Source organism: Telmatherina bonti, assembly GCF_933228915.1.
Source record: "Telmatherina bonti genome assembly, chromosome: 23".
Taxonomy (NCBI): Eukaryota; Metazoa; Chordata; class Actinopteri; order Atheriniformes; family Telmatherinidae; genus Telmatherina; species Telmatherina bonti.
This window is the reverse complement of record NC_136632.1, coordinates 10,428,123-10,447,511: the sequence shown is the minus strand read 5'-3', so window position 1 is coordinate 10,447,511 and position 19,389 is coordinate 10,428,123. Positions and strand designations below refer to the sequence as shown.

Here is a 19,389-nt window from a genome sequence, read left to right as displayed (position 1 = left end):
TATCTCAAGATGACTGCATTGAATTTTAATAATTGCTGGTGTGTGTGATGATTGAACTTGCTGCCATGTAAAATTGCTCCACACATTTTGTCCATAAAGCTTCAGCTCATTATTACTTCTGAAAGACTCTATTTGTGTCCAAGCATGTCACTCACCTGTTGCCATTTAACTTGAGTTGTTGAGTGTTTCTTCATGTTTCCTTTTAGTACCAATTACTTTTCCAATCTTTTGTTGCCTTGTTTAAACTCTTTCAGAGGTGCTGATAAAGTCAAATATCTCACTTTCAACACGTGACACTTTTTTTGTGTTCTAATATCAAAATTATACTGATTTACACACGTCTTGTGGATATTGGCTGTTTTTTTATGTGGTTCAACAGTTCTCAGAAGACCTAAAGGGCTTTTAGCTTCTTATGTGTGCATAAAATAAAATTAAAAACTATATATCTTGACATATTGCTGTGAGGTCACTTTGTTGCGTTCATCAACACAAACTATTAGAGCAAACCTGTCAGATTAGGGTCCATTGTTGTTTTGCAGGGTCCTTGAGATGAGAAACTTTGAAAGGGTCTGCTATAAGGCACATTCTTCCACTTGCAGCGGGGGGATGGGAAGGGAGGTTTTGTTGCTCTGGCTTTCCCCCACCATGTGCATACCAGAGACAAAAAAAAAACAACCAGACACCGAGCTGCAAATCACGGGAATGCATCACTCAGGAACACTGAGGAGGGAAAAACACGCAACATGGGACAAGCGGAGCGACATAGGAACATTTCTCATCTCATTTTTCTACACATAGGCATATAAAAAAAAAAGAAAGAAAAAAAAGAAGGGGTGGCGCATGTGAACCAGAGATCCTATTACAGAGATCCAGACTTTTTCAAGGTTTTTTTTTTTTGGAAGTGGGGGGAGGGCGAAGCTGCAACTTTCTCCCTTACGCGTTTGCTTCAACGCCTCGAAAGAGTACTATATATGGTTTTACGGATTTCAGTCCACCTTTTCTGTACTTGAGCACACTTTTCCAGGCTGCTTGTAGTCTGGATAATGAAGGAATCTGGGTTGATCCTGTGGGGACCTGACGAGCAGCGCGGAATGAAAAAAGTTTGGGAAGACTGCGAGAAAACTTTGACGCACTCTGCAACTTTCCCTCATCATGCTGCGTTTGGAAACTTCTTCTAAATCTCAGAACGGACCCATCTTTTCCAGGATTAGTTCAAAGTAACAAAACGGAGTCTTTAAGAATTAAAAGTAATATCCAACACAGCTGATCCCCCCCTCTTTCAAGATGTCTTCCCAGGCTGGGAGCCCCTTTGTTGGATTTTACAGGATGCTTTGCGTCTGGGCTGCCTGGCTCTCAGGCTGCGGGGCCGTGTTGTCTCCAAACGGGACGATATTTGAAGACAGCTGCAAGAAAACAACTACTTGCGAGGCGCTGAAATACAACACATGTTTGGGGTCTCCCTTACCGTACACACACACTTCTCTGATCCTGGCTGAGGATTCCAGCTCCCAAGAAGAAGCTTTCGAAAAGCTGACCATGTGGTCTGGTAAGAAATTGTGGGATAAAGAAGACCACAAAACTCCCTAAACAGTCTAATAATCTGCACTGTGATGCCAAATATAAATCAGAACCCAATTTACTTGAGCAAACTGGATGAATCTAATAAAGTATTGTCATTATGGTGTAATAAGAGGGTAATTAGTGTAATAATGACCTGTGATGAGAAGTCTTAAATACTATGGGGGATAGATATTGCAAGAAAACCTCATGAAATTTGGGTTAAAACCCATTAAGATAACAAATGGGATTGTTTAAAGGCGTTATAATGGAAACAATAGTCTCACTGTTTTTAGATGTTCCGCAAGAAGATTCCCACTTTGGGAAAACCTCATCATTAACCTGCAAGATGCTGGCTGCTTTACAATGACCTCATTCATTTTGTAAGGAGGGATCAATATAACTTATCACTTAGGAGGGGAAACAGCCATTAATGAATTACATTTAGTTTAGTTTTCTTTGTCAGTGCAGGCTGTAATGAAGTTTTGTCATGTTATGTCACTTTCACTTCATCTAAGAGGGAACTTTGCGGTCCTTTATCCTCTAATGATAAAGTAGGCATAAAAGTACATTTTGTAATAAATATTTTGAGTAATTTTACTGTCTTCCTGTGTTTTCACAGTTAGAGAAGGAAATTAGTCTGGTGATTAACTGTAAAATCATTGTGAGCTCTTCCTAACAAGAGGAAAGCCCCTGTTTTCACTTTTACTGGTATACAGTGGAGATTTCTTTCCTTTATTTTTTACTTTTAGGTTATGTGACAATGTTGACACACCTCTGTGATTGGATTAAAATTTAATTTCAAAGCTAAATTTGTTGTAACCGTAATTTTTTTTTAGCACTATTACATAGTTGAAGGATGTAAGAGTTTCCTCCTTTATAGCTGTTGGCTTTTAACTAATCAAGTTTTGATTCTTCAAAACAAGAATCCCCATTGAAATATCATAACTGATACCATTTTCCATATTTAAAGGCATTTTTAAAAAGTCTCTAAACTAATGAAAAATCTCCTGAGGATGATAATTATTTATGTGCTACCCTTGGATTGTATGTATTTTGTAATCTTAGTTGGGAGATAAATTGATCCGTTGCCATCATACAAACAGCAACTAATCAGTCATTAAACCACATGTTTTATGTTTTGACCGCTCTTTAGGTGCATTTGTCGACCTTCATGCTTCCAGATTTCCACCATCAGCTGTTAGATCCAACTCATAACGTAATTCTATGTTTCCCAGGTTTGCGGAACGCCCCACGCTGTTGGTCGGTCATCCAGCCATTGCTCTGTGCCGTCTATATGCCCAAATGTGAGAATGGCCGTGTTGAGTTGCCCAGCCAAAGCTTGTGTCTGGCAACACGTCGGCCATGCAGCATCGTGGATCAGGAGAGAGGCTGGCCCAGCTTCCTAAAATGTGACAAATTCCCTGTGGGCTGTTCGGTACGACTAACAGTTTGTTTGTTGATCTCTGTTCTCTAGCCACTGCTAGAGGTCAAGGTGTAAGGTCAGGGCAAAGAGCAAATACTTTGCCCTGCTAGCTTGAAAACAAAAGTTTTAGCATTTTCCAACTGTCCATAAACAGATCATTTCATAATTTCACTTAAATAAACTTGAACATTTCACTGATGCTCCTACTAGCCATGAGCTTACATATCACTTACTTTGCATCTTCTGTGATCAGAATGAAGTGCAGAAGCTGAAGTTCAACACATCAGGCCAGTGTGAAGCTCCCCTGGTGAAGACGGACATTCAGTCAAGTTGGTACAAGGATGTGGAGGGTTGCGGTATCCAGTGTGACAACCCCTTATTCACCGAAGAGGAGCACAGTGATATGCATGCCTACATTGCTTACTTTGGCACCATCACCCTCCTTTGCACCTTCTTCACTCTGGTGAGACGTGAATACATCATCAACAATTCTTCTACCAGTTGTATGAGAGGAGGGAGCGTGGTGTCGCTCTTTTTTCACCTGATTATCAGTAAAACTCTACTAAATCTATTGAGTCAAATTTTATGAGGCTGGTTCAACGATGGGACCGGGGAAAAAATGCCAATGATTTTCTGTCAATGGGTCAGAAGCAGCTTTTTTTTTTTAAGTTGGCATGATCATATTCTCACCGACATGATTAATTTCGTCCACCATCTCTCTTCTCTGTCTTTTTCAGGCCACATTTCTCGCTGACTGGAAAAACTCCAACCGCTACCCGGCTGTCATTCTCTTCTACATCAATGCCTGCTTCTTTGTGGGCAGCATTGGCTGGCTGGCTCAGTTCCTGGATGGTGCACGCAAAGAGATAGTGTGCAAGAGCGACAACACCATGCGACTCGGAGAGCCCTCGTGAGTGGAAAGACTTTGCATTTGCTGCTCAGCGTAAGCAAAACATGAAGTCGTCATTTCCTTCTCTGTTGCTTTTCTCTCTGCAGCTCCTCGGAAACGCTTTCATGCGTCACCATCTTCATTATCGTCTACTACTCCCTGATGTCAGGTGTGATTTGGTTTGTCATGCTGACTTATGCCTGGCACACGTCCTTCAAAGCCTTGGGAACCACTCACCAGCCGCTGTCTGGTCGAACCTCCTACTTCCATATGGTCACCTGGTCCATCCCCTTTGTCCTGACAGTGGCCATCCTGGCCATCGCTGAGGTGTGGAACAAGCCTCTGACATTTATTAGATGGATAAAATAGTAGTTTCCCACCTCATTAAACTCATGTTTCTCATGTTTGGTGCTCTGAAGGTGGATGGAGACTCAGTGAGTGGGATTTGTTTTGTCGGCTACAAGAACTACAGGTACCGCGCTGGATTTGTACTGGCGCCCATTGGAGTGGTGCTTGTTGTCGGCGGCTACTTCCTCATTCGGGGTGAGTTTATACTTTAAATTATGGTCAAATTTTAACCATGCCGTATGCATTTATATTTTTTTATTCTTTTTTTTAGGTGTTATGACGTTATTTTCCATCAAGAGCAACCACCCAGGACTGTTAAGTGAGAAAGCAGCCAGTAAAATCAACGAGACCATGCTGAGGCTTGGTGAGTTTTGTCATCTGCCTTACCGCTTCTTCTTACCGCATCTGAGCTGCAACGTGAGCTTAACTACTTGTCATGGATATCAGATGTTTTGCTTGTAGCTGCTGGCAAAAAGAGCAAAGAATGTAAACACCAGTAATGGCTCCATATGATATGATGACAAGAATTTCCTGTTTACACCAGCAAATGCACAGGATGAGCTGCATCTTTTTGACTTGACATACCTTGGTCATGTCTTTGAATTGACAAAAACTGAAGGAGAAATATAAATATACTTATATTACAATAGTTTTACTCCTTAACTCATGATGTAATCCAGTCCCGTTTAGAGACGGGGAGGATGTGTAATATGTTGTGTTATGTGCTGGTTTATTTCTGAACATTAGGTATATTTGGATTCCTCGCCTTTGGCTTTGTTCTCATCACCTTCGGCTGCCATTTTTACGACTTCTTCAACCAGGCTGAATGGGAGAGGAGCTTCAGAGAATATGTGCTGTAAGTTTTTAGGCAGACATCTTATGATTTGCAACATCCAAACCCCCCATTTCTGGGATTAGTTCAGAGAGTAATTGGATTTTAAATTAATTTATTCATTCACAAAGGGGACAGTGTACAAGTGCACAAATGCAAATATGCAACAAGAGTTAGCTTAGCAGTTTATTTGGATCTAATTGTCATCTCATGGGGACAATGTGATCTCTGAAAGATTTATGGTTATGGGTGAAACATTTGCAGCGTGATTTGTGAGTTCTAAGAGAAATTTCCTTGAACTCTCCGTTCCAGATCAGCTTGTCAGGACAGACTTATTCAGATTTATAGCTAGGATCAGACTGCATATTTAAAAACTCTATAAGCTTGTCCTATTGTTGCACCCAAGTCCTATTTTGCTTATGAAAAATCCTAAAGAAGGTTTAGCACAGGGGTGCCCAAACTTTTTGCCTCCAAGAGCCAAACTGAAAATGATCCAGTGAGCCACGGGCCAAACACTGCAGCTTTAAGGATGAAACACAAGTAAATGCGTGGAGTTATTTTAATTATTGTCCAATAATTAATACAGTATATTCTTTCAGATCTGGACAGATAAAATGTTACATAAATAATCAATGTAGCAATGGAACAATAAAGCCATAGTTAAAAGGGCAAGAAACAATAATTATAGCCACTAAACGGCAACAAAGTGCAACATGTCAACAACAAGAAACAGTACATGTTGAATAAGGCAAGTTGCTGATGCTTAGTGGGGCACATGAAGTTGATCTTTGGACATTACCGGTCTCTCCATGTTAGGTTGCACCTGGATCACTGACAAGTAGAGGATGTCATTGAGGTGTCAGGGTCCCTCTGAGTCTGGTCTTATTCAATTTCATGACACTGAAAGTATTTTCTTCAAACTCTATAGGGTGTATAAACAACGACTAGCAGGCCCAAAGCAAAGTGCAGGCGGCCGATTTTGTCCCGCGGACCCCACTTTGGGCACCCCTGGTTTAGCAGCTTCTGGAGTGGTGTTGAACTGTTTATCTGAAGTTAATATGCTTCTTACTTGCTTCCTTGCTGGAAGTTTGTGGATATGGAAACGAGTCTTCGGACCTGGTGAAGATAAAACACAAATCTTTTGTTCAGGAATTTCTGTGCAACTTTGTTAATCAGATTAAGGCAGACAAATACACCTGTTTACTTCCAAACTACTTCACAAGTCAGTTCTGCTGTTAGGGTCGCTTTTTTAGGTTCACCACTTGCATGCAGTCACTCAGAGAAATCCACAAACTGATGCTGTTGGGGCACCAAACCGCTGCTTAACAGCTCAGCTAATGGCAAGTGAATGAGGCCTTATTTCCCCGCAGTGTTGACTCTGGCTGGATTGGAATTAAAATAACCACAAAAATGTAAACCACCTTCTCCCACCCTGATGCGTAAAAGACCTTCTTGTTCAGCAGACCCAGGGACTGAATGGGCCTTTAGTTATATGGCTTGTTTCAGTCATAGACTGATGATTTCTGTGATCCTTTTAACAGGTGTGAAGCCAATGTGACGATTGCCTCTCGGACAAACAAGCCCATCCCAGAATGCATTATCAAAAACCGTCCCAGCTTGTTGGTGGAGAAGATTAACCTGTTCTCCATGTTCGGAACTGGAATCGCGATGAGCACCTGGGTCTGGACCAAAGCCACCATCCTCATCTGGAAACGCACCTGGTGCAAGTAAGCAAACAGAAAATGGCAATAAGACATATCTTTCGGGATAAAATCAACTGTTTTGGGGGGAAAAATGTAAAGATTTCTATTTAGGCTTTCAGCCTGTCGTGTTTCTGTGTTTCACTTTGCAGTGTCTAATCCTGTAAACATGATTTTACTGAACCAGAGTTAATCCAACCATCTTTTGTCATTGATTGAGGATCCTCAGTGACAGGAAGTCTACAGCTGTGTCTCTCCCTTTGTGTCTTTGCCAGGATCATCGGTCGCAGTGACAACGAACCCAAAAGGATAAAGAAGAGCAAGATGATAGCCAAGGCGTTTGCGATGAGGAAGGAGCTCCACAAGGACCCAGAGAAGGAGCTGTCCTTCAGCATGCACACTGTGTCCCATGATGGACCTGTGGGTCAGTACTTGAGAAGTCATTAGAAACTGTTCTGATTATAGAGGGTTGAACTGATAACATGATTCATTATTTATTCATTTCTTTGTGAGTTTATAGTGATCACTATTGATGGAAGGCATTTTTAGTTTGTACAGCTCCATCTTGTGACAAAAATGTGTAACTGCAAGTGTCTCGGTAGCACGCTTGTTAGTGACGATCCAGTTGCATGTTAATAACATACAGATTATTGTAATTATTGAAGGAGCTAAGTCTATACTAAGTTACTGAGATTCCTTGACCCAGGAGTAGTTTGACACACCTCTTCATCATACACTGTCGATAACTGATTTTCCACTAGGATTCTTTTAGTTGCAGGTTCAGTCGTCATTGTAGCAAACAAATACATTAACTCACACCCTTGCATGGTCAAAACCGCTTTGCCCTATGGGGCCAAACATCTGATGACCCAGTTATGGCTTCCCTTATATACATATGCACGTCACCTGTGACAATACGGAATTCCCATAACGGCAATGAGGTGAATTACAGTCAAACAATTGGCTTCTATAGTATGCTTATAATTTTCGTTACAGTACCTGTTTAATCCATGGGAAATGGTTACTATGTCTATTTGAACCTTTATTGGTTTTGGTTATGGGAGCAAAACTCACTTTTTTCTGGAAATTCTTTTTTAACTTAGTCTATTTGAAAGTTGATAACTCAACTTAATTTTATTTATATGAGACTTTCACACAACGCCAGCTGCAACAAAGTGATGAACAGTAAAGACACGCAGTGAGATTATAACAATAAAAGTTAAGGGAATAAAAGATAAAACAATAAAAGCAATCAAAAGTAAAAGAAATTAAAACATTCAAACAAAAACAATAAAGCAGTACATAAGAGAGAATAGAAAAGCAAACTGAATAAAATGCCAGATCATAAAAATGGGTCTTTAGGCGTGTTTTAAAAGTCGGCAGCGATGTGGCTTCTCTACTTTGTAGCGGCAGAGAATTCCACAGTTTTGGAGCAGCAACTGCAAACGCTCCTTCCCCTCTGAGCTTCTGCCTCGACTTTGGCTTTTGCATGGCAGCCATAATAGCCTTATGCATAATAATATGCGTAAGGCTGCCATGCAAAAGCATTTCATTACCATTAAGACACTGTTGAAAAGTTTAGTAGACTAAAAGGTGTTTTTCTTTTCCTTTTAAAGCTGGCATCAATTTTGACCTAAATGAGCCATCCAATGACATGTCATCAGCATGGGCGCAGCATGTGACCAAGATGGTGGCCAGACGTGGCGCCATCCTCCCTCAGGACATTTCTGTCACTCCCACTGGTACACCAGGTGAGACCTTGTGGCTTAATGGGTTTTTCTCTTTCACCTTTAGGCTTCATGATGCATGCTGTATGTTTTCACAGTGCCGCCTCCAGAGGAGAGGAACAGGCTATGGATGGTGGAAGCGGAGATCACACCCGAGATGATAAAGAGAAAAAGGAAGAAGAAAAAGAGGAGGAAGGAGGTGCGTCCGGTCGAGGAGGTGGTGGAGCACCAGATGCATCAGCAGCGTGAGTTTGGCCGCAGCTCAGTGCCCCGGCTACCCAAGCTGCCCTGCCACCAGAGCCTAGTCGCTAATCTGTGTGAGCAGCAGAGGCAGCGACATAATATGGAGGAGGAAGTCCTGCCAGGCTCTTGTCCAGACTTTCCACCTCCACAGCGTCTGTCCCGTGAGGAGAGGTGTCCCTACATGCAATGCTACAGCAGCCACAACAGGTGTAGCAACGGCCTGCAGTCCGACACCATGACCTGCATGGATCGTCCAGAGGATCTGGGCCTCGGACCACGCTGCCGCCTCTCAGGTTCCAACTGGCAGCCTGGTGGGTCTTCACTCTATCCAGGAGAGATGAATCTCCCAGACGAGCTTTCAGAGAGAATGGCTCATGTAGCTCGAGTACCGGCAGGCCGCAGGGCTGGCTATGGACCCATCCACTCCAGGACCAATTTAATGGAGGCGGAGCTTATGGATGCCGACTCAGACTTCTAAAATAATTCCTCAGATTTACAGCTTTTTGGTACACACAGCAAACTAAAACAAAAAAAAAGTGCTGGATACTTTCACAGATTTTTAATATTGTGCACCAAACTCCTGATGTTGTCAAGCTCAAACACAGATGGTCAGTTTTGAATTTCTTTTCATTTCTTTGTGCTTCTTTTTTAAAGAGTGAAGGTGGAAAAATATGTTGTGACTAAGTTAATGAAAAAAATCTATTTTTTAAACCTTTTTTTTGTGCAAGTCCATGATGACAAAACAGATAAGGCAGCTAAACTATACAAGGCTTGAAACAACTGTTACTTTTTTTACTGAAAGGTCAATACGTTCATCAGCTGGTGTCAGTTTCAGCATATTAACACCCCCAGTAACAATCAAATAATTCTGGATGTCATAAAGGAAAACATGGAGATTTTGGTCAATATATTTTCGTCATTTTTAAAAATTTAGTATTTCAACTTTATGGATGGACTCCAGTCTAATTTTTACTTTTAAATCATTTTTACTAGATTAAAACAAGTCTTTGTATGATGGCTGGATCCCACTGAGAAGAAGATGCACATCCTACAACTAACCAACATGCAAAAATAAATGCAGCCCTCAATATGTTTGAGTTCTTTCTCTGTGAATTCATCTTGAAATGTTTTCCATATTTGCTGTTGAACTCAAGTTTTCTCCTGTAATATATTATTTTTGTAAAAATGTTATTTTTCCTCTCTCCACAATACCATTTAGAAACTAATCAAAGTAACCATTAGTGCCTTTTCGTACTAATATCACACGAAAACAAAGCCTGAAAGATTTTAAGTATTTGTTAGACTCACTGAGACAGAAGATTTCAGTTTCACAACTTCACATACTCATGATTTCATTCAGTTTTTACCTGAACTAGCATTTCTATGCCCTCTTTTCCATCGCAATTTTACAGATATTTGGTAAAAAAGGCAGTTATTTACTGAAATACATATTGATATTTTCTATTCACTCTGTTGCCTGGTGCAATGATGCAGCTGTCTTTGTTTTAGTTTGTTTGTTTGGTTTGGGGGGGGGGGGGGGGGGGGGCATGTGGCTTTAATGCCTCATTAAGCAGAATCCTCTTTTCTGCAAATCCTTCTTGTATATTTCTTCCTTACTCCATGTATATTATATAAGGCTTATTTTTTTAAAGAACTGTTGCTGTTATTGTATAAAGTCAGACTAAACTGCGCTTCATATCTGTGGGACTTCTTTAGTTGAAGAAAAAGAAAAAAACAACCTTTTGTATTGTTTTCTTCGGCGTTACACTCATTTTTACTCTAGATCCTTCACTTTTTTTTCTGCCAACATGGTGGGTGGCATATTTAGCCTGTTTAGATTCCACAATGTGGCTGTAGTTTGGACAAATTTATAAATCATGTAAATCTTCTGCGGACTTGGAAGGGGAAAATGTTTATTCACATAAATCTGTCTCTTTGTAACCCAAATGTCTCTGTAGTATTGTCGAGTGGGTTTACACTCACTGTGGTGAAATGATGCACGAGTAAAGAGTTTTTTTGCTTCTCACGCAACACAATTAAATTTTGGCTATATGTCAAATTTGAGGGACATGTGTATGAAAGAATTATTTATGGTGGTAGCTACCACTCTGTAGGCAGTATAACAATATCAATATTGCATAGCTTACTTCCACCATAGTGGTTTGTGTCCAAAAATGATGAAGGTATTAAGTGGATTTTTATACCTTGGAAATTAACTTTGTGCGTGTATGATGTCAAATGATTTACTATTGTATTGCATGTTCCCCCAGCTGGTTGACAGGGTGGAGGGAGTGTTGTCAACTTAACTGTGCAGCTGTGCTTGTGTGTGTGTGTGTGTGTGTGTGTGTTTGTGTGTGTGTGTGTGTGTGTGTGTGTTTGTGAGTGTGTATATATATACACTCACTGACTGTGAGTGTATGTGTGTTTGTAAATAAACGGCACAAAAGATTTGAATATATTTTGATTTGGTTGATTATTTTTTCCTTCTAAGAATACCACTTGGAATTGTATCATACAAAGTTGGAAAGCCTGATTAGTTATCTTTATAGTGAGGTATAACTTGGATAACTTAGTGTGCTTCTGTGGAAAATGCAACACTGCTAGCTGTGTATGGCATGCTCCATTCCCCTGCATTGATCACCTGTTCACTTTTATTGATAATAATAATAATAACATAATTTTTATATATATATATATATATATATATATATATATATATATATATATATATATATATATATATATACATATATATATATATATATATATATACATATATATATATATATATATATATATACTTTGTTTTCTGTATTCTTGTCTCACGGTTGCAACAGCGCCACCTCTCGGCTGACAAGAGTTACTGTTGCTGTGTCTGCATTTTGCCACTAGGGGCGCTATTTTTTTTTTAAAAAGTTTCATTTTAGTTGTTTTTTTATGTTTTGTTTAGTATTTTAAAAAGAAAGTTTATTATGTAAACAACAATATTCACAATCCAAACTCAGTTTAAGCATACATTTTCTAAAATACAGCATTTATACATGACGCGATTGGAACTTTATCTCTCGCCGTCTCCACTCGCCCTTCTGTTGATTGTTCCCCGTGATGAGCAGCCAGTCGCTGCATAGCACACATAAAGACGGAGGTGAGGTGTCGCTGAACACATGATGCTGTAAGAGCAACTATTCTGGGACTAAACAGACAAAATGTCCCACACACTCGCGCCTGCTGATGCAGAAAACCTGCGCAAAAGATCCGTGGTTGATTCAACAGGTGAGAGCAAAATGAACACTTTTTCCATGTTTTTCTGTGTCTTGTCTTCAGCGTGTTCATTAATACCACCTGCGCTTCCAAGCTTTACTCCTGTCAGCTGAAATCTGAACTTTGTTGGATTTAAGACTCATCAGAAGCATTTTTATTCCCTGAAAAGAAATGTTTTGAATTTATTTTAGACCATAAAACACCATTTTAACCACCGTTTTTGCTCATGTTGAGTAGCAGAAGTGCAGATATGAGAAGCTCACACAAAGTAACTCCTGTCTGCAGCTCCTTGCCTTTATTTCTGAAACTAGTTTTCCTCAATTTATCTGAATCTGTTGTTTTGATCATTTGATGACTTGTTGGAATTTTTCTTTTTTCACTTTAATCTCTTTAAGCTATTAGATATCAGACAACTACTGACATATTTTTTCTTTAGTAAAATTCCAAAGTTATTGCCTCAGTTAAGCCAACCTTTTACACCATATTAGCTACTTTGAGAGTCATGGTTTCATTTAGTAACCAGCATGCTTTTATTTTTTGCATCTCTTATCCTGGTGTTGAAATGCATTGAAAATGTGATCAGTCCTGGCAGACAGATGTTGACGGCATGGAGGGGACATTGCATGACGCTCATGAGAGTTTTGTTAGTCACACACATTTCCACAGCAGGGCATTAGTCCTGCATGTCAGTCACCCTCAACATATTAAATATGCTATGCTAATTTTGAATACACAACCCTAACCTTTTATATTTCATAATTCAGAGAACTGTTTGGATCCTGAGCATCATCATCGCTTTCCACGACTACAAACTCAGCATGAGAGGCTGTGTGTTGGGCCCCAGCATCCAGAGCTGGGCATTGCGACGCCGTCCCCTGATGCCTCACACCACTTCTGCCACTACACGCCAAAATGTTTCCTCGCTGTCCACAGAGGTGAATAAGATCAATTGTGTTGCTTTTTACAGCTTCCTGCTTCCTGGCATGTGGATCAACTAACGTGTTTTAGAGTGAAATGCAGACAGACTAAAGACTTCACTAAAGGAATTTTCTCCCCCCAAGGAGCACATGGCACCTCAGCCCGGTCCACTCCTTCACGGTGTGGAGAAGAAGGGTGGCATGAGGGCACCTCAAAGACCACAATCAGAGCTGATAATGAGGTGGAGGCACACAGGGAGGCCAACAACTACAAGGTGAGCTATTCAATTATCAACTACTATTGTAGTTGTACTATAGTTGAAGACGTTGCTGGTCTTTTTGAGAAAGTTGGTGCATTGCATGAGGGGTACCAGAAGGAACTCTTTCAGTACTGGAGCCCAAATGTTTAATGAATTTCCCACCATTGTCAACTGGCCTCACTCGGAAGTCTTCCAGTCATGCTTTAACACACATTTTATCCCGTTACTTTTAGCACCGCATGCATATTGTACTTTTTTATGGCTGAAATCCACCCTCTGACTTTTTGTTGTTTTTGGGGTTTTTTTTCTCCCCAGTTTGGCTTCAGAAAATGGATGGGCAACGTTACCGAGAGGCCAATTGAAAACCAATCAGAGATCATCAAAGAACTGTACAATGATCTTAGTGTTGTTAATCCTCGAGAAGGTCATTTTTCAGTCTTTCTTTTCCCTCTTTTCTCTATAATTCAGCTAAATAGCACTTTGATTCTAATGTGTTGGCTAGTATCTGACTACAATGTCTTCATTCCTCCAGGCTCTGTGTTCACTGCTGGGAACATAGCTTATATATTTTTATTTGGATGGTGGGTCTCATTGTTCTACATCCTCATTTGTCCTGTAATGTTTCTAACCATCCTTGGTGCCCCTTACGGTAGGTGCAGTACTATAGGCAGCATATCTTAGATTACTCTAATTTTCTCCACATCTTGAACATTTTTTGCATTTGTTTGTTGCATCCTTCAGGAAAGTTATGTTTAAAGATGGCGTGGTACTTTATCTGGCCATTTGGGAAGTCAATCGAAAAAGTAAATGATCCTTCATCTTAATAAAGAAGAGTTCTAAATCACTTTTATGAGACAACACTGCTTATCTATTATTTTTTTCAGGTTGGGGATGTAGTCAATAGGTCCAGTGTGAAACGGACAAACTGTGAGATCATCCCTCAAGACAAGGATAATGAGGATCTTGGAGGGGATAGGGACTGTGCACCCCTTTTAGTGTCCTCCCCTCTCCCTGTTGAGTTACCCGTCCCGACTCTGCCGCTAAAACCAACTTCAAACCACTGGGTAAAAGCGTCAAAAAAATGCAAATCACTAAATGTTGGAAGGTAATTCATGGGTCCGTGTGTTTCCAGTGTCGCATCAGTACATACATCTGGCTGTTACTGGGTTACCCTGTCCTGGCTGTGGTCCACTCCCTTGCATGCATGCTCTCCTGGCTGCCAGTCTTCACCATCCCAGTAGCAAAACTGAACAGTCGCATCCTCACCACTGTCCTCCTTATGGCACCAGAAGATGTTCAGGTGCAAAAACTGGTAAAGGTACTGATAAAAAAAAATCTAATTTTCATGTGTCATTGCAAGATTTGGATTCTCTATGATTTTTTTTCTTCTCCTGTTTGGCTTCATACAACTAGAACTTTATTTACTTTATTTACTTTTAATGTGCTCTCGTTTGTAGACGCATGTGTCTGAGACCAGAGTCATCTTATGCAGTTACCAGGCCTTTAACATCTACTACTACAAATACACTGTCCAAGGAATCAACATTTTTGCTCTCAGTATCCTTTGAATGATTTGAGATTGCAACAGGAAGGATTTAGATAAACTTCAAGTATTTTCCATTCCTACATTACGTTTTTCATTCCAGTCTTCTTGTTCTTCCTTAGTGCTCCCTGCAGACTTGCTACCCTTAGTATTTATCACTTTGATTGCTGGCTATACTGACCGTGAGCATAATTATTTCAGTGGAGAGACCACATTTGCCATAGCCATCACTTCCATCATTCCCCTGTCCTACTATATTGGCATGGGAATAGCCAGGTAAAGTGTTTGCTTTTTGTCTCCAGCCAACAAATGAATGACTGGTGTTTCTTTGTTTGATTTATTTATTTTTTCTAAAAATGGTGCTAAAGGCATTGATCTGACAGGAATGTCTGTTTTGGAAACTGTCCGTCATGCCCTATTTTCAGCTTTTTTCAGTTATATTCGTGTCCTCCCTGCAGCATTTCTGCACAGAGTAACTTTGCAGTTGGAGCTGTGGTGAATGCAACTTTTGGCTCCATCACAGAGATAACGTTCTACATCACAGCCCTGCTGCGGGGGCATCGCGCTGCCACCAAATGCTATGAAGAAATCGTCAAAGCGGCTCTCACTGGGACTCTTCTCGGCTGTATACTGTTCATACCTGTGAGCGTCACTGAAAACACATTGTTGTTTTAGTTTGTGAAAGCTGCATCTTTTTCACCAGGTGTGTGTTTGTTTACCTACCACACAGGGTATTTGCATGACCATTGGGGGTATTAAACACAGTGAGCAGAGATTTAACAGTCGCTCTGCTGGAGTGAGCTCAGCTTTGCTTTTTATTTCTATCGGAGGTGAGGATGGAAGTTTTTACAACTATAATCCCACCACAAGCCAAATAACAAACCTCTAAAAAGGACCCTTGTGCTGCATACTGTTCCTAGGTGTGTTTGCACCAACACTTTTCTCAAAGACCTTCGGTAATCTGGTATGTGAGAGCTGCTCTACTATTCCTGGCAATGGCAGTGTACCCTTCATCTGCAAGGACTGTCACTACGACTCGGTGGGTATTTTTGGCTCACTGATGAGCAGCAAATTGGACTGCAACAAATTTAAATGTACTTTTTCCAGTTTTTGTCCAAATGAGAAATAACAGAGGGATTCAGCTGTGTATTATTTGTGCGTCACTTTATTCGCTTTAGTCACAAATATTTTTTCTACAGACTCAAACTGACCCACGTCTGGTTCTGTCTCATATTGAGTAAGTGCCGATGCGACACATTTTCCGTATAGTCAGCTCATTTGTATTTTTGACTAATTTTAAAATTATTTTCTAGGCCTCTCGTGTACACAATTTCTGTCCTGCTGCCTGCTTCATACCTGATTGGCCTCATTTTTACTCTGAAGACTCATTCCCACATCTATGATATCCATATAAGTGATTGCCACGCAGGCCATGCACACGGTCAGTATGCACAAGATGGCACCAGCACCCACAACCCCACTGGTGAGGTCTCCACTGATCATCGGCCGTGCACCAATGTGTGTATTAATTCCAGCATTATTGCCCCCGACCACGTTGCTACAGGTGTGTGTGGTGTGGATACCCTTCTTGGGTGGACTAGCATGCTGCAATAACCACTGTTATGTGCACATAGTGGTTTACATGTTTTTCATCACTGTGTGGGAAAAGTTGCATGTCAAAATGATAAAACCCGAGTGAAGAGGGAACATCTCTGTGGAAAGTTAAGACTTTGATTCTACTGGGATGTAAATTTCACTTAAAAAAAAAAAATTAAATTTCTTTTAAATTTTTAGATAAGTCCTAACTGCTGCTTATAAAAATTGACAGGAATCCGATCAGATGAAACCCCATTTGTCTCTTGCAGGTAATCCCGTTGTGCACTGGTCCAGGTGGAGGGCTCTTGCAGTCTTGATTTTCGCTACAGTGCTGATGGCTTGCTGTGCTGACCTGTGCACTGAGAACATTGAGCCGATACTGACCAATTCCTCTATCTCACAGGTAAAACACATTTATTTAACATACCAGTGGTGGGAAGGATTAATTAAAAACAATCTAAATGAGATTTTGCTGATTTTTGTCTCTTAGTACTTTATTGGTGTCACAGTGTTGGCCATGGTACCAGAGCTTCCAGAGATTGTTAATGGGATCCAGTTTGCGCTGCAAAACAATATTAGTTTGAGGTTGGACTAACAACATTCTTTCTTTGAGTCTCTTTCTCTATGAGCTGTAGCTTGTTGCTTTGAACTTGTCATTTCCCGGTTACAGCCTTGAAGTGGGCAGCTGTATTGCTGTGCAAGTCTGCATGATTCAGATTCCACTGCTCATCCTCTTCAATGCATTCTATGTAAGTAGTTTTAGCAAGTTGTGTTTGCAATGACATGGTGTTTTTGATCCCCTTCGAAAACTGATTGTATTGATTTTTTTTTTTTTTTTTTTTTTTTTTTTTTTTTAAAACCTTTGTTTATATAGTAAAAGGACAGTGACTAGATAGATGTTTGTGTGTACTACATGTGTTCTGCTTTTTTTTTTTTTTTTGAAGTATGTTAAACATGTATTTTGTGATGTGGTTACCTGCTATGAGACAGTGGATGGAAATGAATATGTTGCTAAAAAAAGCAGTTTTTGTGCATAGATCCTGTGAATTAACCTAGTAGGCGATTTGTTTTTGTAGTGACTCTGCAACCTTTTTATCCCCTTCAGGATGTTGGCTTTGTGCTTGTATTCAGTGATATTCATCTTTGGGCCAGCATCTTTAGTGTCATTGTGGTCAACTACATCTTTATGGATGGAAAATGTGACTACTTTCAGGGTAAGTGTCTTCAGATTGTAAATGGATGCCAGTCACTTTGCAGCAGACTCTGTGTAAACCTTGCTAATTCCCAATTAATTGATTTTAGGGCTGAAGTAATATTGACATGATGCAGGTTCTAATCCATTCTGATTTTTCTGCAGGCACTGCTCTGGTGGTGGTTTATCTCATCCTTTTGGCTTTATACTTTTTTGCTCCTTCCCCACGCTCTTGTTAATCTGTGTGCTGAGAAGAAAATCATTTTTGAAATGTCACAGCTGAGCTGTAAGCAAACAGCTTTACAAGTGTGATCCTCTGTGGTGTGTGTTTGAACACTTTTCCAGTTTTGACTATTGTAAATTTGTAACCAAGTTTGCTATTGAATACATAAATATAGTTTGTGGTATTAATGTGAATTGTTATGTGTAACTGATGTAAAACTTAATAAATTGATCAATTCAGAAAACTTGGACTGCTATTTAGTTTTTTTTTTTAGCATTTTGAAACATTGAAAAAGAAAATGCATGCATTTTGTATAGATTAGCTGTGCCTTTTCAAAATAATCTGCTCATGCAGGATAGCTCAAAATTATTACGAATAAAAACAAACTTGGGTTTCAATTGTTAAGCAAAATGCTAATTAGTCAAGGAAAGGAAATTGGGATCAGAGCTATTTATGCAAGACTTTTAATAGACAGAACTCTAACACAACACTCATACAATCCTGCTGTACAATATTTCAGAGGTCACCTGGAAATCCATGTCCAAAGTAAAGATCTGATAATATAAAGAGCGTGTTATGGCATCATGCACCATGGTTTAGATTGCAGAGCAGAAATTTATGGGAAGGGAAAGAAGTTGGGGTAAATTCATGCATTTGTGGGCATCAACATCTCTGGCATACACATGGAAACAAAAAGGTACCCTTTAATTTATTATTTGGCATCAGTTAAAAATGAATAAAAGTAATAAATGCTTTCTGGGTCAGTACTTAACATGCTGTTCTCAATTATTCCTTGAATCACTACTGGGAATACCACCCCAGTTTCTTAAAAACATTGGCTGACAACACATGAAGTTATTTTATGTAAACTTTTAAAGTGGTTAAAATATGTACTTAATGTCAAAATAAATTTTATACATGCAGAGACCTTTTGTTGCCAGCATTTGTGAAATATTCACTCCTTTACCAGTTCAAACAAGGCACTGCTGTACAAACATGTTCAGAGAAGTGTGCTATTGAAGCAACCAGTGCAAAACCATCTTCAGCACAGAGGGAGTAAAAGTCTTTATTCAGATAAACATAAATAAAAGTCAAAGAGCACCAAATTCACAGTGATGTTTAGCATGGGTTGGCTTCCAAATAGTGAAAACAAGAGTGAAATAATAACTGGACTTTCTCTCATCTGCTTATTCCATCAAATGAACAGATGATTTGCCAACCTGGAATATTATGTATTCTGGAAAATACAAGTGAAATCAGTATTTCTCAGCAATGCAGGGTGCAGTTTTTCTGTGTTGTAGCCATTTGTGACAAACAGCATAGTAGAATATATTGTTTTGGATGCAACTTCGTTCAAGCCTTTAGTATTTTTCCATCCATGCAAGCCGGCAGCAGACTGGAATGGAAATCCCTTACGTGACCATTGCGGTGACTTATGATTTCCTTCATGCAGCTTTAAAGCCTCATATGTTGATTTTCATACCATTGGGAGGAAACTGCATAATAAGTGCCTTTTTTTAAGAGAGAGAAAAAAAAATAAGTCAGCATGAGTAGAAATATGATAAATAGTCAAAATGTGCAGAAAAATACTGCACAACCACTGACTGGCACCATTTTTGACTGAAATAATTGCTTTGTCGTCTTCTCTGTTGAATATGTAAATGCTTACAAATAT

The 19,389-nt window shown here is 39.8% G+C and overlaps 3 protein-coding genes across 3 annotated transcripts in view; 2 read left to right on the top strand and 1 right to left on the bottom strand.

The window, feature by feature from the left end:
- Positions 1 to 1,284: 1,284 nt before the first annotated feature.
- smo (smoothened, frizzled class receptor) lies at positions 1,285 to 10,196 on the top strand (the record flags this gene model as incomplete). The annotated part of the gene is given in 14 exon segments (XM_079263590.1): positions 1,285 to 1,306; positions 1,309 to 1,340; positions 1,342 to 1,546; positions 2,796 to 2,995; positions 3,237 to 3,446; positions 3,721 to 3,893; positions 3,980 to 4,199; positions 4,292 to 4,415; positions 4,492 to 4,584; positions 4,968 to 5,076; positions 6,594 to 6,779; positions 7,028 to 7,176; positions 8,369 to 8,503; positions 8,578 to 10,196. Coding segments are annotated over 14 exon segments (2,481 nt in total). The 3' UTR covers positions 9,201 to 10,196.
- A 1,732-nt stretch (positions 10,197 to 11,928) lies between these two features.
- cax1 (cation/H+ exchanger protein 1) lies at positions 11,929 to 17,730 on the top strand (the record flags this gene model as incomplete). Its single annotated transcript, XM_079263124.1, has 20 exons — positions 11,929 to 11,995; positions 12,748 to 12,918; positions 13,045 to 13,175; positions 13,476 to 13,584; positions 13,693 to 13,809; positions 13,902 to 13,963; positions 14,045 to 14,224; positions 14,293 to 14,478; positions 14,618 to 14,717; positions 14,838 to 14,979; positions 15,162 to 15,345; positions 15,434 to 15,533; positions 15,624 to 15,742; positions 15,903 to 15,940; positions 16,017 to 16,267; positions 16,569 to 16,702; positions 16,790 to 16,884; positions 16,970 to 17,048; positions 17,405 to 17,513; positions 17,657 to 17,730. The coding sequence occupies 20 exons, from the start codon at positions 11,929 to 11,931 to the stop codon at positions 17,728 to 17,730; spliced, it is 2,448 nt and encodes an 815-aa protein (XP_079119250.1).
- Positions 17,731 to 18,288: 558 nt separating this feature from the next.
- The window catches only part of klhdc10 (kelch domain containing 10), a 9,891-nt gene continuing 8,790 nt past the window's right edge, over positions 18,289 to 19,389 (bottom strand). Inside the window, exon 9 of the mRNA XM_079262835.1 lies at positions 18,289 to 19,389. This exon is cut by the window's right edge and continues 687 nt beyond it. The gene's annotated coding sequence lies outside the window, so the exon portion shown is untranslated.